Here is a 17,186-nt window from a genome sequence, read left to right on the forward strand (position 1 = left end):
AGCAGCTGGTCAGCTGCCCATCTCATCTTCCCTCCCCTCCAGGTCCGACACATGTTGAGCCAAAGATCCAGGTGAGGAGGGGCTTTTGTCTATTCGCTTATTCTGCTCTCAGTAAAGATTCCCACTTCAGCAAGGAGTAGTTGAAGGAGAAAAAAATATGCTTATATTCCTTATGGTGAAACCTTCCAGATGGGACTGCGTTCAGGGGAAATCAATTCTGGGACCTAACAACCGTAACACAGCGTCCCATTAACGGGTCTGTTTAGTTAAAGTTTGCTGGCTTTTACGGTGCTTTTCCCAGAGAGGGGCGATGAGGGGGGAATGCATTTTGTGCTCGCTACATCCTCATTCAGTAGCAGGGTTGTGGCCAGCGTGAGAAAAATCAGGTTTGCGGAGGGCAGGAGGCTTGGGCTGAATCCCACGCACTGAAGTCACCATTAGGGACCGGATCTCGGCGCAAGCCCTGTCTCCTAATCATCTCGTTGCTATGGAGGCACCGCTGGCTCCTGCTTCCAACCGGGAGAGGCAGGTTTCTTCACGGACTGGACCAGAGGTTAAGACGATCCCTAGCTGGCTCATCGGTGTGAAAGCTGGATAGATTTTGGCTTTGCAAAGGCTGTGCCCACTTAGGAACAGCACGAGCTGCTCAGGCACTGCTCAACAACAAGGGAGAGGCGAACCCGTGGTCCCTTTCAGAGTCTCAGCTAAGCAAGCACCTCTCGCTTACCGAAAGCTAATATTTAAGGCGTTCACAGTCATTTGCAGGGAACCCCTCCTGCTAATCAGGATGACCTCTCTGGAAAAATTTATAAGATGTTTGGTTCACGCCTGTGGTTGTCGTTGCAAGCAAACGCCGCTTTGCATCCGCTAAACAGGCTGCGTTCCTGAAATCTGGCCCCCGAGGCAGGCAGGAGTCTGGCACGGGGAGATTTGCACTGCGGAGCTTTGCAGGCTGCAAAGCACTGTCAGGAGCGGGGACCTGACTTTTAAAAAATTTAAGTGCAAATGCATTTGGACTCCATGCTGATTAGTGTCAGGTCTAACAGACACGCAGGAATCTGCTGGCAGAGGCTGCGGTGATTTGAAGCTCGGATGGAAGACAGTTTGCAAATAGGGGATCTGACTTTCGAGTTACCTAACCCTTTCCTTCCCAGAAAAAAAAAAAAAAAAAAAAGGCTTTTGCAGAAGAGGGGAGATGCAGAAACAAAACTTCAATATAGAGCAAGGAGAGAAACCAAGGGGTGAATGCAGAGATGCATTTGGCTTCTTATGTCTTCCCAGATGCACAGGGTGGTCCTATGGGCTTCACGTCTTATTTTTCAGTCTCTCCTGGGATTGTATTTAGCTGCCTGAATTGTAGATTTGCTGGGAATTTGTATGGCTGCTGTGAAAGCTTCCTCTGTTTGCAGCCTGGGAAGGCAGAGCCTGGCAGCGGGGTGGGAGATGGCACCTGGGGCTGAGCAGTGTGGACATCATGAGAAGGGTCAATGGCTGCGATGGAGAAGAGGTGTTTTCCCTCCTCCCTCACAGCAGGTGCCTCTCTTGGTAGACTTTCACCCAAATTCCTTCCTGGCAGTGCCACCGTGGTCCCTGATCACGGAGAAACACATCCCAGATGATCTGAATCATTTCGGGGTTGCAGCCCAGGGCAAGGTTAGGATCTCAGGAATTTGGCTGCTTGCACTCAGGCTTCAATGCAGAGGTGCTGAACACTTGTTTTTCACTAACCTGTGCACCGCGGAGGCTCCTAAAATCAAAAGTCAGTTATCTGACATGGTAGGGGAAACCTCCCTCCCAGCGGTCAGAACTGTCCTTTTGAAATTGGGCAGCGACCCTGTTTTGGAGGCAACAAGTGCTGCAGGGCCAGGGCAAACCTCACCCAAGGGGAAACTCCTGATTTTCTCTACCTGGGGGGAGCCAAGAGGGAAGGAAAGGAAATGGCTGGAGAGGTGAGAGGGAAAAGGAGCTGTGGCTGTATGACCAGCAGTGGGAGAAGCTCTGCCCCACACGCTGAAGGTCTGCATCTGTTAATAGCAGCCCCCCCCCCAAAACACTGGGGTGCACACTGCATGGGGTGGGAGTACAAAACGAAGAGAGCCCTGCTACTGGTGGTGCTTCACCCTCTTTCTCCTCCCCCGGAAAGAGGGGAGATGATGGGAATTGCGCACAGTTGGGTCTTCTTGGTAGGATCACAAAAAGGGAGACTTAGAAGAGGAGAGGGTGCAGGAGTCTCTTTGGCGTGGTGGGGGATATAGGGGTCTGGGCTGCTGGGTTGAAGAGATGTGGGCTACAAAGTGTTAGAGGGAATGGGTCCCCTAGGGCAATGCAAGAGGGATATTACCTTTGCTGAAGAGACTTTGGGCGCTGAAGGAGGTCTTGGGGGTGGCAGGGAGGACTCTTACTCTCTGGAGATGCTCTGTGCTCAGCTGTAGTACCGCAGGCGTTGGGGTGTCCTGCACACAGGGGTTCAAAGCTGGGTGGCTGCATGATGTGGGAAGACTTCAAATCTGCCTTCACTCCCCCCCTTTTTTTTCTCCTGTACCTGGTACAGGGATAGTTCCAGCCCTGCCCTCCTGTCTGGGCACAGGGTTAGACCAGTGTTGGGGTACTGAACAACAACTTCTTTCCCCCGTGCTGATTTGGTGGGAGAGGAGGGAGGACAGAGAAAGACAGAGACAGAAAGAAGCAAAAAAACCCAAGCGCTGGCAGGAGGATGAGAGGAGGCAGAGCCCAGCCGACCTCCAGCCCACCTTCCCCAGGTGCAGCCTGAAGTCTGTGTTGAACCAGCCCCCTGGATCCGTTGGGATGGAGAGGGGTGGAAACTCCCTAAAAATGGTGTTTGCTGTGGGGAGATGGTTAGAAATCACTGCAAAGGCTCTGCTCAGCTCAGCAGAGAGGCACTGCATGGGCAGAAGGCACTGGGAAAGTGGGGTGACAGCTGTGTTCACCCCCACTGTGAGTCATAGCTGAGCCCCTCCTGGGGGTTAGGACATCACAGAGATGGGGACACCCCCAAACCTAGCATGGGGATGGTGATGTGGGGCTGCATCTTCCCCCAGTGAGAGACCTCCTGGGACTGAAGATGCTGGGTGGATTCTCAGCCTTGCAAAGGGTTAATGAAAAACCAAAACCAAAACACCACCAGAAAAAAAAAACAAATCCCAAGTATCTTCTCTTTCTCTCCCCTCCTCCTTCCTTTCCCTTTTTTTCCAGGTGTTGTTTATGGCCACAGGAGGGAGCTCAAATCCAGAAATGGGAGGATTGGCTTGATTTCGGATCCAGAGCCTCTTAAACTCTCACTTTTCCTCTAAGCTGGTCCCTGTTATGTCCAGGATCTGGCGCCTGCTTGACATTTACTTTGAGTTCCAGAGGACCAGAGACCTAGGATGAGGAGCATTGCATCTGCCCTGAACCTGCTTTTGGTATCGCCACTCTACTTTGTGTGGACCGTGGTCGCTCTGGACCTGGCACAAACTCCCTGCACCACTTTGGTCCAGGGGAAATTCTTTGGGTATTTCTCCTCCTTTGCTGTCTTCCCATTGAACTCCTCTCTCTGCTCTTGGATTATCCAGAACCCTGACCCTCGGAGGTACACCTTGTACATGAAGATTCTAAAACCTACCGGCATATGTGACCACCAGCACATCCGCACCTACCAGTTCGACTCCTTCCTGGAGTCCACCCGCACCTACCTGGGCATGGAGAGCTTCGACGATGTGTTGAAGCTCTGTGATGGGTCCACCCGCTATGCCTTCCTCCAGTCCAACAAGCAGTTCCTCCAGATGAAGCAGACTGCGCCACCAGAGGTGGAGAGCTGGCCCGTGAGGTGGAAACCCACAAAAGCTCAGGAGAGGGACTTCTCAGTGGAGTACCTCGTGGTGGGCAACAGGAACCCTAGCAAAGCTGCTTGCCAAATGCTCTGCAAGTGGCTGGATGCGTGCTTGGCCATCAGCAGCAGCTCCCACCCATGCGGCATTATGCAGACCCCATGCTCTTGCTCAGGAGGGGAGGTCCTAGATCAGACCAGCGAGATTCTGGGGCTCACAAGGAAGAAGGAAGATTGCTATAAGGATGGGATTTACTTGGAGAACTGCATGAGCAGCCCCAAGGACAGCAGCGGAGCAGAATTTCTGGGTGAGTGGAGAGTGGCTGGGGACATTTGGGAGGGAGGGTTGGTTGGACTCTCCTCTTCCAGGTCTTGCATTGCCCCCATCACCTCTGTGTCTGAGTCTGTGGATGCCTGGTATGAAAACCTTATTTGCTAATTGATAGGCGGGTCTGATAACCCCCTGTGGCTTTTTATGAGCCTGCGACTAGAATTGCAAAGCAGCTTCCCCTAAATATACCCCAAATTGTTTCATTCATTACCAGGGCTTGTGCCTTGCTTGTTTTACTTCTGCAGCCTTAGAGCTGCTGAGGGGAGAGTCTTACCTGAGGGCAAGCAGTTTTCCAACGTAATTACAGATGTCCTAGAAAAGGCAGGATCCAAACTACCTCCCGAGGCAGGCTGTGCTCAGCAGCCCTATCAACCATTTTAATTCATGGGGGAAAAAAAAAAACACCTTAATTCCTGGGCTTGGTTCGAGGGAACGGCAGCAGAAGGCATGTCGATGTTGTTCTCAGCCTCAGTTTCCTTCTGGAGGTTTTCAAAAAGAAAACTCACCACGCTGCTTCTGGGGGGCTACTTGGTGCCTCTGCTGGGGCTCATTCCTCAAGTATTTCATCAGTGTTTTCATGATGATCTTGAGTATGGTATGGGCTGGAAAGGGACTAAGGAGGTGGAAGAGACACGACAAAAAAGGGTGAGGAATAAGGGTGAGATGCTGCTGTGGTCTGATCCAGGCACTGGTGTGGGAAGGGAAATGCTCTTTGCAGAGATCCGATGGGGTCTCCACTGGTGCTATGGTGCCATACAAAGCAGAATGGTATTGGGGGGGTCCAAGAGCGAATACTCTATTTCAGTGCCTGTGTCAGATCCGTTCTGATGTATTTATTCTCAGCTCCCATCCCACCTGCCAGCAGGCAGGTTATGTAAAGCGGAGGTGTGATGCTAAATAGGAATCTGGGTGGTGGGGAGGGGAGACTCCAATTCGGAGAGGTTCAGACCCACGCCTGACCCCCACCCCAGGGTCTCATCTTCTTCAGGTGGTGGACTAATATGTTCTCTGCCACTGGGAGAAAGCTGGCATCCATCTGGGTCTGGACTCTGAAGCTCCTGTCTGGCTTTTGCAGCCACCCCCAGTCCGGGGGGGAATTTCTCAAGGCAGGGGGAAGGAGGCTAAATTTGCTTGCAGTAGGAAGGAGGTTACCAGGCACAGGTCCAAGCTGTGCAGCACGATTTTCTTGCAGACCGCAGTCTGGCGTTAGCTGAGAGATTAGTATATGATCAGGTATTAGTGCTTTCGTCAGTGTATTTTGGGGGAGATTTTGTTTCTCACTGATCTGTGAATCAATACGTGAAGGCACACAGCCGAGCCATAAATCCTGCAAATTAGTTCTTCAGCCGTGCCTCCCTCCCCGGCTAGGAGCACACGGCAATATTCGCTCTCCAGATTTTGGATTTCTTTGCAATGCCCTTTTCTCCTGTGTGAACGGCTTGCGAGGAGTACCGGGTTGGCTGCCTCCTCGGAGTGATGTGAGCTTCGTTAAGTCATGTGTCATGCCTTACATTTGCTGATTGGATGATTTATGCATTCAACCCGAGCAGCGTGACCTTTTTCATTGCAACCAAAGGTGAAATTTGAAATAAGATTTTCAGCAAATCCTGAAGCATTCAAGCTTAATATTGGCTTTTGTAAAGATCTCTCCTAGTCCAGCTTGAGTGCTTGAATGTTCCCAGAAAATAAATATGAAAGAGGCTCAAAGGTGGCTGAATCAAAATCCTTTTTGGGTGTCAAATATTTGTAGAGAGCGTAGATAATTTTTTGCTGGCTGCTCACATCTGCTCCATATTGAAGATACAGAATTATCATTTTCACTGTTGGGAAGCCATCTACATAGAAACGACGCTTGCAGGGTGCCTGGCCTCTCCATGTGCTGCTCTGTCTGTCACTCTGTCTGTTTTGATTTTTTTGCAAAGCCTTGATAAGGAAGATGGAGGCGAGATCCAATTTGGACAGAGAGCCAGCGATCCCTTAACAGCATTTTGTGGGTGGAATATTTTGATAGGGTTCCTGATTTCCAAGTGCTGATGCTGATTATTGCTGTCATTGTCGTCCTGATTGTATTTGTAGGATTTTTTTTTTCCTTCAAGCTTTTTTTTTTTTTTTCCCCCCGCTGTTTCCCGAGTAATTTGTTGTTTCTGGGCCTGTTTTGATACTTTAATCTTTGAACAAAGGTACATGCCTGTATTGTACTAATCCACTCTGATGACTTTCAAGGCACATAAGGAATTACCAGACACCCAGATACCACCCCAAAATGTGGAGCCTGAGTTTTCCTGATGTGCCTCTTCTATACGTAGGATATTTCCAAAGCAAATGGGTGGGTGCAAATCTACGGAGGCTACACTGTAATGCTGCCTTGGAAGAAGCCGTGCTTTGGTTCATAGTCTGTGTGTGAGATCCCTTTGAAAAGGTTCACTCCCCATCCCTAGGCACGGGCATACTGAAGGATGGAGAATGCATTTATGTGTCTGTGTGCTGGATTAGACTGTGTCCTCTCCCTGCTCTCTGAAGTCACTCAAGAGCAAGCCGAGAATAGGTCTGTTGGGCTGGATGTTGGCTTTGGTGGCAAAAGAGCAGAGCTGGGAGATGAACTTCTGCTGCCAACTCAGACCACAGATCTCCCACCCATGGTGGAGATGTGGATGTACTGACCCTTGCTCCAGAGCTACTTGGGGCACCCAAGAAACCCAACTGAGAGCCTGATTTCACTCATGGCCAATGAGTTCACACTTGGTTCAGGTACATAGGGATGTTGATGCACAAATAGAGGCCCCAAGCACAAATACAGTCTTGGCGGGGAATTGCCGGAGAACAGCCCTGAGGAGAAGGACCTGAGGGTGTTGCTTGACGAGAAGCTCAACATGAGCCAGCAGTGTGCGATTGCAGCGCAGAAGGAAAACCGTATCCTGGGCTGCATCAGAAGAAGTGTGGCCAGCAGGTCAAAGGAGGGGATTCTGCCCCTCTACTCCACTCTCATGAGACCCCACCTGGAGTACTGCATCCAGCTCTGGAGTCCCCAACAGAAGAAGGACATGGACCTGCTGGAGTGTGTCCAGAGGAGAGCCAGGAGGATGATCCGAGGGCTGGAGCACCTCTCCTGTGAGGAGAAGCTGAAAGAGTTAGGGGTGTTCATCCTGGAGAAGAGCAGGCTCTGGGGAGATCTTATTGCGGCCTTCCAGTCCCTAAAAGGGGCCTACAGGAGAGCTGGGGAAGGACTTTTTACTCGGGCATATAGCAATAGGACGAGGGGGAATGGCTTTAAACTAGAAGAGGGCAAGTTCAGATTGAACATTAGGAAGAAATTTTTCACTTTGAGGGTGGTAAGGCACTGGAAGAGATTGCCCAGAGAGGTTGTTGAGGCCCCATCCCTGGAGGTGTTCAAGGCCAGGCTGTAGGTGGCCTTGGTCAACCTGGTCTAGTGGGAGGTGTCCCTGCCTATGGCAGGGGGGTTGGAACTCAATGATCTTCAAGGTCCTTTCCAACCTAAACCATTCTATGATGATTCCTTTTTAAGCCTCAAACTGAGTTTGTGGTCATTTATGAAGGACATCACACGGTAACTCTGCTGAAGTGATCCTGCCTTGTCCACAGCATCTGTTCTTCAATGTCTGGAGGAAGGAGAGACCACTCCAAATTTAATTCTCAGCTTTAGTGAGACACCCTCTTTGCACTTGCTGTCCCACGCAGACGTTGCAGAGGTTACAGCAACGGTGGTGGGGGTGGGAAGAATCTGTCAGGGTGCAGAGGCGGCAGGAGATATTTCGGTGTCTTGCTGCACACGGAGCTTGTCCTGGTGATCAGCAAGACATGCTTGGAAATGTATTGGCAGCAGCAGCCGACCCCCCACATCTCCCCTCCTTGCTGCATCTACCTCGAGCTGCTGCTCCAGGAAGGCTTGAACAGGAATTTTTTTCTGGGATAAGACAAATCAAAGGGGAAATTTTTTTTGCCATCTTCAGGTCTCCCTTGGTTGAGTCAGGCAACATGGGAAGAAGGCAGAGACTGGTTGTAGGTCCTGATGTTTAGAGGTGAACTCTCTTTTGGGAATGCAAATTGACATTCCTGGAATAGGCTCCGACACTGGTTTGAGGGAGGACACAAGGAGGCTGTAGATGGGAAAGCTTCTGAAACATGGGGCATTGGGACTTCAAGGTCTGAAAACCCTGGTGACCCTTCCAAATGTGAGCTGGCTTCACTGTAATCAGACCTGGAGCTTTAAAAGGGACGCTGCTGTGACATTGTAATGAGAGAAGGTTAAATGTGTTCTTAAGTGCTGTGCTGAGTTAGGCACTTAATGAATGTCTAATTAGCCTTGTCTCCACGTAATAAGTTCCTGGAAGGCCATTGCAGTGCTGTCACATTTTGGTGGCCCAAAGAGCTAACCAGCATTCTCTGGTCCTTCTGCTCTTCATACCCCCATCTTGGAGGGATCCAAGATACCGACTGCAAAAGAGGCTTAAATGTGTGCCCCTGAAATATATTATTTGCTCCCTGGTAAAGTAGATGGCTCCAGGGATGGATGGATTTTTATGATGAATGAGTCTGATTGGTTTCATGTCTCAGCCAGAGAATTTGACAAATTTATTTCAGGAAAGAACTTGAAACTGAGATTTAAATGGAGCTGCTTAGTTCTCACAAAAACTGAATCAAGATATTGCTGGTCTGAAGCGCTGGGGGTTTTCCTGCCTTTCCTGATAAACTTTTCCATTGGTTTGCTGTCCCCATTGTTCTGAACAAATGCAGAGGAACAACTCCTTCCTCACACATGGTCATCACTTCACTTCTATTTTGTTAGTGGTGTTTCACCTTCCAGCCCTTAGATTTTTTTCTACCTCTGTCTTCTAGATTAAGAAGTCATATAGTGTCCATTCTCCACTCTTTGGAGAGGCATTTATAGACCCATGAACAAGTTGCTTCTTAACTTGCATTAAGTAGGCTGAACTCCATAAATCTCTCACTGCAGGAGACATCCTCCAAACCTTGGTTGTTGTTGGGAAGCTTTGTTTCAGGCTTGGCCATTTCTGCTGGCTGAGACATGATGTGTCCTCAGCAGGGCTGAGCTTCCACCTGGACTGGTGGCTGAGTGACTGCTGAAGGAATGGTGTGGAATAAGGGCCAGAGGCATAGGGGAAAATGAATGAACTGTCATCCTCCCTGCTGCAGGAATCGTGTTGTGACACAGCTCTCCTTCACTTGAATCTCCCCCAGGGCCAAAATAACTTGATAAGTCATTTCCTATGTTTGTGGTGAGCTTTAGCCACCATGAAAGCTCAGGGACTGATAAAGAACTGTGAGTAAATTGCCCAGGGACAGGCTCTCAAGCCTCTCCTTGACCTCTTCAGCTTCTTCTTACCACACAGGCTCTATTCCTCCTGCAAGAGTCCCCCAGGCCCAAACAACAGCTGAACTTGCAGAGAAAGGTGTTTGGCTTTGGATTTGGCTCCGCTTTGGATTTGCCAATCAAATGGCAAAGGGATTTGGACGGGTGCATTTTCATTGCCTCTCCTTCCTCTTGGCACAGGCTTGCTGAATGTGCTTGGAGAAGGTGTGCTGCTTTCCAGCTCCTCACTTCTCCATCTGTGTTTGTCCCTGCTGTCTGGTCTGCACGTCCTTGAGAGCAGAGCTAGGAGACGGTGAGACATCACCAGCAAAACATGGGGCAAGGAAGGGCTGGTTTCTACTCACATGTAAAATTTTCCTGTGTTACCCTGCTAAAAGCATTGAGGATTTTACCGAACATCTTCCCTGCTTAAGTCCAAACCTTAACGGCTGTGAGCAAGAGCTGATACCACTTCACAGCTCCTGGAGGAGGAGGTCAAACAGAACCTGGGACCTGGCAAACAGGGGACCTTCACCACTTTGTCTCCTGCAGGGACCCATATGGGCAACTCTTGATGGGTCTTGTCCCTCCTGCATGCAGTCAGTGGAGTGTTTTATGGATGAGGAAAGCGTGTGTTAACTCCTTCCTGGGTCCTGGAAAGGGGGTTCCTGACTCAGTTCAAACACTCAGACCTCTGTGATCTGTACAAGCCCTGCCTGCCCCACTGCTTTCCTCTGGGGTCATTAAAGACCTTAAAAATAGAACAAAATAGAACAAAATAGAATAGAATAGAATAGAATAGAATAGAATAGAATAGAATAGAATAGAATAGAATAGAATAGAATAGAATAGAATAGAACAGAACAGAAAATCATCTAGTCCAGCTACCTGACCAATTCAGGGCTGACCAAAAGTTAAGGCATGTTATTAAGGGCACTGTCCAAATGCCTCTATAGCACTGACAGGCTTGGGGCATCGACCACCTCTCTAGGAAGTCTGTTCCAGTGTTTGACCACCCTCTTGGTAAAGAAATTATTCCCAATGTCCAGTCTAAACCTCTCCTGGTGGAGCTTGGGACCATTCCCATGCATCCTATCACTGGATATCAGGGAGAATCAGTCATGGGCATAAGAGGACTGAGGTCTTCCCAGTGGCAGAGCAGAGATTTCCTGTGCCTGTGCTGCTTTTTCAGCATTGAATTCACTCGTGCATGAGTCTATATGGAGATGTCCTGTTTGGGAGATGTTGAGGGGGAGAGAAAAAAGAAAAAAAAAAAACAAAAACGATCAGTTCCATTGTGAACCCAACAGCTTGTGGACATGATCACAATGCAGAAACATCAGCAATTACTGTCTGAATGCATTATTGTTGTAGCAGGGAGACTAAAGGTGGAATTCACATCCAGTTGCCGAGTGAGTTTCACAGGCAACTATTCCCATTATTGCTATGAGGGGACTTTTACGGGTAATTTAATGAGTGGCAGAGTGGCAGCCTGGTGAAAGGCTCAGCTTTTCAGTTATGCTTTTTTTTTTTTTTTTTTTTTAAATTTGCCTTTGTTTAACATCATCTTGTATTCAGGATCCATAGCAGCTGCCCCAAAATGTTTTGTATGGGAATACAGGGTGAAATTTAGATGCAGGGAAACAGACACCAGATTCAAAATCATCATATCTGCGGTGTGGTTTTACAACTGTAACTGCTGAATATGAGAATGAGGATGCTAACGTTGCGGAAGGGAGGGTGCACAAAGACACTCCTGGCCCTTTTCACCACCCACTCTGAATATCTGATGTATTTAGGTGATGGGAGCAGGCTGAAAAATGGAAAACATTGTCTTTCCAAAGGGAACTGGATCCATGTTTTTTTTTTTTTTTTTTTTCATGTGCCTGATTCATCTTTGAAGTGCCTGACCTCAAAGGTACCTCAAAGTCAGGCACCTGACTTCTCGGGATTGTTCAGCCAGGAGAAGAGAAGGCTCAGGGAGACCTTACATCAGCCTTCCAGTATCTGAAGGGGGCCTACAAGAAAGCTGGGGAAGGACTTTTTACAAGAGCATGTAGTGATAGGATGAGGGGGAATGGCTTCAAACAGGAAGAGGGGAGATTTTGATTAGATATTAGAAAGAAATTTTTCACTCTGAGGGTGGTGAGACACTGGAACAGGTTGCCCAGAAAAGTTGTTGAGGGCCCATCCCTGGAGGTGCTTAAGGACAGGTTGGATGGGGCTTTGAGCAACGTGGTTTAGTGGGAGGTGTCCCTGTCCATGGCAGGGGTGTTGGAACTAGATGATCTTTAAGGTCCCTTCCAACTCAAACTGTTCTATGATTCTATGAACCTATGACTTCCATGGGTTTCCTTGGCACTGAGCTCCTTGACCTGGCAGATACTGTCTCTCATGGTGGATATAGCTCTGGGGTTTCTCCCAGGTTTCCTCGAAAGGGAGTTTTTCATTTTACAGTTCTGGTTTTCTCTGTCGAGATGCAGCTGCCAAAGACTTTGGGTGAAGCCAGGACTTAGCAGAGCTGGTGCTTAGCCCAGCTGCCTTAGAAATCTAACAGACAACAGACTCAGGAGGGGAGAAGGGCTCTGATATTTGTCTAACAGGCTAGGAACAGAGGCTTAGCAAGGTTGAGAGCTTATCCATGAGTACTCTGAGAGTGAACATGGCTGCTCTAAGCCACAGCAATCTCTTTGCATGTTGGGCAGAACAGTAGATTTCACGCCTCTTCCAGAGCATCACTATCACTTCTGCAGCTCATCTCTCCTCCCATATTTTTCTTTTCCTGTTCTGATACTCAGAGAAATTTTACAACATCTACGGGTGTTTATTCTGTCTTCTGTGAGCCCATCATCCCCCAAGACAATACTGAAGCAAGCTTGGACTAAATAGATGAGTAAATTTTTTTGGATTCTCAGCAGGTATCATTTAGTGTGGCTCTGTGACACTTTAACCTGGGGACGATTCAGAAACTGTGTGTCCCTGAGGTGGCTCTGCCAATGTCACCTCCAGTCATTGAATCTCTGTGTAGTACACTCTCTTCTTGCACTCACAGCAGACGGCAATCTGATACTGATATCCTACATTTCAGCCTTCCAGCAGGGTGAGACAACCAGACTAGGAAAGGACGTCCTTTAGCACATCATCAGAATTGCAGATCTGTTGAGTTAAAATATATTTCTTTTTGTTCCCTGGCTCTAGTTTTGATAGAGCAATTATTGCCACACACCTCATTAAGCTGAATGCTCTCAATAGGTCTTGAGTGGTCTATGCCATTAAACAAACAGTTACTGGCTTGGGATATTCCCAATGTTTAGAAGCAGTAAGGAAAGGAAGGGACCTGGAGGGGTGAAAGCTGCAGCTCCAGCCTTCTGAGTAAACTGGGCTGCCCTGACAGGGCGGCTGCTTTGTTCCATCAGTTCTGGGGCAGTTTGTGTTCTTCCTGCAAGATGTGGGCTTTGATCTGCATGAACACCAGCAGCAATGGGGAACAGGCACAAAGAGAGGCTGGTGTTGATTCCTGTAAGTGTTGTAACAGTTTTGGGTGCGTGGAGGTGATATGACAGTGGATATGTGCATGTAAGAAGTTTAGTAGGGTCCTAAAGCACAGGGATGAAATTACCATCAAATAGAAGGGATACTTACTGGTCCCTGGCTTTGTCACCTTGCCTGGATGAAGAGGGGGATGCCCTGGTCTCTACCAGCCTGGATGTTTAGTGGTGGTTTTTTCTGAATGGAAGTTGACACTTCCCTGATTGTTAGTTTTGAGGACAAAGGTTTGAGTATCTTTGTGTTGAAGGCACCCAAACCAGAGGAAAACAGTGAAGTTCAGCTTATGGTACTGAAAGCAATAGAAACAGCTAAGAGCACGAGTGTTTTCCCTTCTTGATTCCACTGGTCCTGCTCCTGATCTGAAGACTGAAGGACAAAGATTCAGGTTATTGGCATCCAGGCTCTAGGGCTGATGCAGGACCCTGGGGCTGATGCAGAAGAGGACCTACAGAGAGCTTCTCCTTCAAGATCTACTGGAGGTTGTGATAGGACATGGGATACGATGACTTCACTATGTCTTCCAGTGCCTCCTGCTCCCCCAGATTAAATCCAGCCACATGAAAAAGCATTATACGATGTTCTTTGTGCACTTCACATGCAGGACTATGTGCCATCTCATGCACCTGCTGGATGAAATCAAGGTCTAGTTTTGGTGTCCCTTCCCATAACTTGACTCTGGTAGCCATTTTCAATTAAACTGGCCAGTGTGACCAAGACCATGAACATATTCCCATTTCTACTAGTTCTGTGGTCAGAAGTTGAGGTGTGGAAGAAAGCCATTGCAGGACACGCTCCATGGGGAAGACTGCAGTGCAGGTTCAGCTTGGCTATCAGAGACCTCTGTAAGGGCCCAACATAGAGCCGGGACGGGGAAGGAAGCAGCTCTGTTGTACTCAGAGCTTCTTGGCTTTAAAGTTACTGCCCTGTGGGGCAACCAGGCTAGAAGACAGGGATGCTGTGGATGTGTACCTACCTACAGGCAAAATAGTCCTGGTAGAGGGAATTGCCGGGGGAGACAGAGTCCAGTCCCCATGAACAGTTCCAGTCCATGAGGATGGTACTATTTGTGATCTTGGTGCCTATTAACCTGGGACTAGTATTACGCTCCCTGAAGACAGTGGGTTAGTAATCTCTACAGAGCTGGACCGAGGAGACATCTGCACAAGAATTCCAGTCGAGGACGTGTGCTTGAAAAGACATCACTGGCCATGCCCAGCAGCAAAGCACCAAGACAGATGGGCCAGGGCATCTATTTAAAGCTGGGCTTGTGCAGTGTTTGTCTTCTGTCCTGTTTGCGTGGGGTCAGTCAAAGGAAAGTCAATAAACCTGACTGATGACAATTCATTTCTGCACACAAACCCCTCTCTTCCTCATGCCCCTTCTTCCTCCTTTGTTTAGTTTGTTGGTTTTGTTTAATTTGTTTGTGTTTTTTATTTTTTTATTTTAATGTTCTGAATTACAAAGCTTCCCGCTGTGCTGTACACTTTTTGCTAAGCATTGGAAAGCACATGTTTCAGGGAGTTCTGCTGGGTTTGGAGTGACTCTTAACTTGGGAGCAGCCCCGTGAGGCTGTGCTCCATGGGTAGCCACGTACTCAGTATGTGAATGCTGCAACCAAATTGTGCAGTCAGGTCCAGCGCCAGCATCACCCTGCTGGGGTGATTCAGCCTGGAGGTGTTTGTGATGTTTTCAACATGACCCAGCAACACAGCGTCTAAATCTGGCTGTCCACCTTCCTCAATGAAATGAGATGCTCAGCCTTGTTAACCTCCCCAAACTCTCCTCTCCCATGTCTAGATTTTAAATTCTGGGGGTTTCTTCTTTAATTGGCCTGAAATTCAGCTAGCTACCGTGCCTTAGGGTCAGCCAAGATCAACAGGTGGTGGTGTGACTTGAGTTTGGTAATGTTTATAACAGGAAGGCAGGCAGTGAGCAGCAGAGGAGCTGCTCAGAAAGACGGCTGGTTTGCTGGGGGAGTACTTGCTGAAGAAGAAAACATGCAGAGACCACGGCAGTCCCCAGGTAACTATAGAGAGGTATTTAAAGAGATTGCTTTTCATGCTTCTGCACTTTTGGGCCATGGAGGAGCTCCGGAGGCCCCTTCGGGGAGCTCAGCCACCTGCCCCTGTGGACCTACCGCAGCTGAGGAACCGTCAAGGAGAACAACAGAACTCGAGGGAGAGCCACGATGGATCCCACCAGCTGTCAGGGCAGGGTTGGCTTTTCTCGCTCAGCAGCTCTTGCATGCAACATGCCACTGTGCAGTCCCTTCCCTCCTACCAGCCCTGGTGTACCTGCCCCATGGGCACGTCAGCAGTGCCATGTTTTGAGCCTATTGTCATCAGAGCCGGTGACAAGTTCGGTGGGATTTTTACCTTGGCATAATTTGGTGACTTTTACTTGCTGCAAGGCAGAGGAAGAGAGTAAAGGCTTTTCCAAGCCTTTAAACACAACATCCCACCTTCTTCTTCACTCCTGAGCCTCATATATCCACCCCAAACTTGCCAGTGGGGAGGGAAAGGTGGCATGCTCTCCCTTCTACTCTTAAAAATAGAGTTTTGTGAATAGTAGGAAGCATGAAACCTCATTTCCTACTATGTGGCAATCCCCTACTGTGACAATCCCAGTTCCCCTCATTGCTACTCATACACAAATCCTTCATGACCCTCAACTTCCATGAATGTCTCTGGGCTTGTCCTGCTACCAGCACCCTCCTGGGTCCCCTAGTCATTTTCTGGACAGGAGGTAACATGTCTGGAGCATTGCTGGCCTGGATGGCGTGCCAAATAAACCAGATAACTGCTGTATCAGCTATTTTTTTTGGTAAGTGGGATCACTGAGGCTGATGCCATGCTCACCAAGAACCTTCGTGGCCTGAGCATCTTTGGGGTGGGACTGGCCTCAAAAATCAGTGGTTGAAGGAATATAAATCAGGCAGATGAAAGTGATGAACTCCTTTCTTTGGGGAGCTGCCTGGAATGGAAACCCGGGCCAGTGTTTCAGTGGGTCCCCTGGGATCTCTCCCACATGGTCCTACTGCAGCCATTGGGTTAACCTGGTTTTGGGGTTGCACTTTTTCTCCTGGGGTTGACGGTGCTCCTGTGCCGTGTGCTGGAGGCAAAGGGACATATGACAAGCGAGAGTCATCCCAAGAGCAGAGCAAGGGGTGAACCAGAGTTTGCAACGTGTTTTGGGTAACAAACACAACGCCGATCCATGGAGCTTGAGTGTCTCTGGAGAACAGCAGTGGTTTATGAGACACGTACGTCAGAGCCCAAATGTCCTTTTTAGGAGAGTGAGTAGCCCCTGACTCTTTGCATGTTATAACTATGGGTGAATATGTGAAATCTCTATTTACTTCTGCCTCCAGAGATCACTCCTTTACCTGCTCCAGTACGATTTCACTCATGTTTCATTGAGCTTTTACTTCCAGCTGAATATTCTGCCAGTCTAAAGGAGAACAGGTAGAAAAAGGCAACAACCTCTTGTCCAGGCTTGCCGACTGCTTTTCCTCCCGAGGCAGGGGCCTCATGTCAGGTTGTGTGATGGGACATTTGACGGTGTGTGGCTGTGGGATGGGAGAACCTCTCTGAGTGAGAGCCCTTTGAATACAAGCCCACCAAGCCTTTCCCATGACCACAGGGTTGCTCTGCAGCATCTTCCCAACCATGCCATGCCAGAAGCAGCTGGTGTGTAGGTCACAGCCCTGGGGGAACATCTGGGTCACACAGCAGGACGGGGTCTTGCTCCCTGGAGCAGGGCTGGGTAGGTAGAGATGAGCAGGAGGCCTTGGGAGAAATGCCATACATAGAGCTGGAAGCTTCAAAGGTTTGTGGAGTAGTATTTGTCTTGCACCTTTTCTCTCTGGTTCGGAAGAGAGCTCCTCTCAGTGAGCAGTGGCTGGGGAAGGGCAGGCACTGTGCACTCAAAGAAATGTTTTTTAATACTTCAGTAGGAAAAGAAAAGAAATTAAAAGGTGATGGGGGAAAGCCAGAAGCAGCAGTTATAAAATATGAATGGTGTAGCTGGGTTTCTGTTGCTTGACTGAGAGCATGCATCAGCTTGGGGAGAGGAGGGAGCGAAGGAGGCAACAGCCAGCAAACCTCTATGCCTCTTCAAGGGTGCAACTATGAGGCTGTGGCATGCCCAGA

The 17,186-nt window shown here is 48.9% G+C and overlaps 1 protein-coding gene across 1 annotated transcript in view; it reads left to right on the forward strand.

Annotated features, from left to right (window-relative positions):
• Window positions 1-3,386: 3,386 nt before the first annotated feature.
• Window positions 3,387-17,186, forward strand: part of ADGRB1 (adhesion G protein-coupled receptor B1) — a gene marked incomplete at both ends in the record, with an annotated part of 212,136 nt that continues 198,336 nt past the window's right edge. Inside the window, one exon of the mRNA XM_082499435.1 lies at window positions 3,387-4,134. Coding sequence (XP_082355561.1) covers window positions 3,387-4,134 — 748 coding nt within the window. The remainder of the gene's footprint in view (window positions 4,135-17,186) is intronic.

This window comes from Vanellus vanellus (genome assembly GCF_965231255.1).
Source record: "Vanellus vanellus genome assembly, chromosome: 2".
Lineage (NCBI taxonomy): Eukaryota > Metazoa > Chordata > Aves > Charadriiformes > Charadriidae > Vanellus > Vanellus vanellus.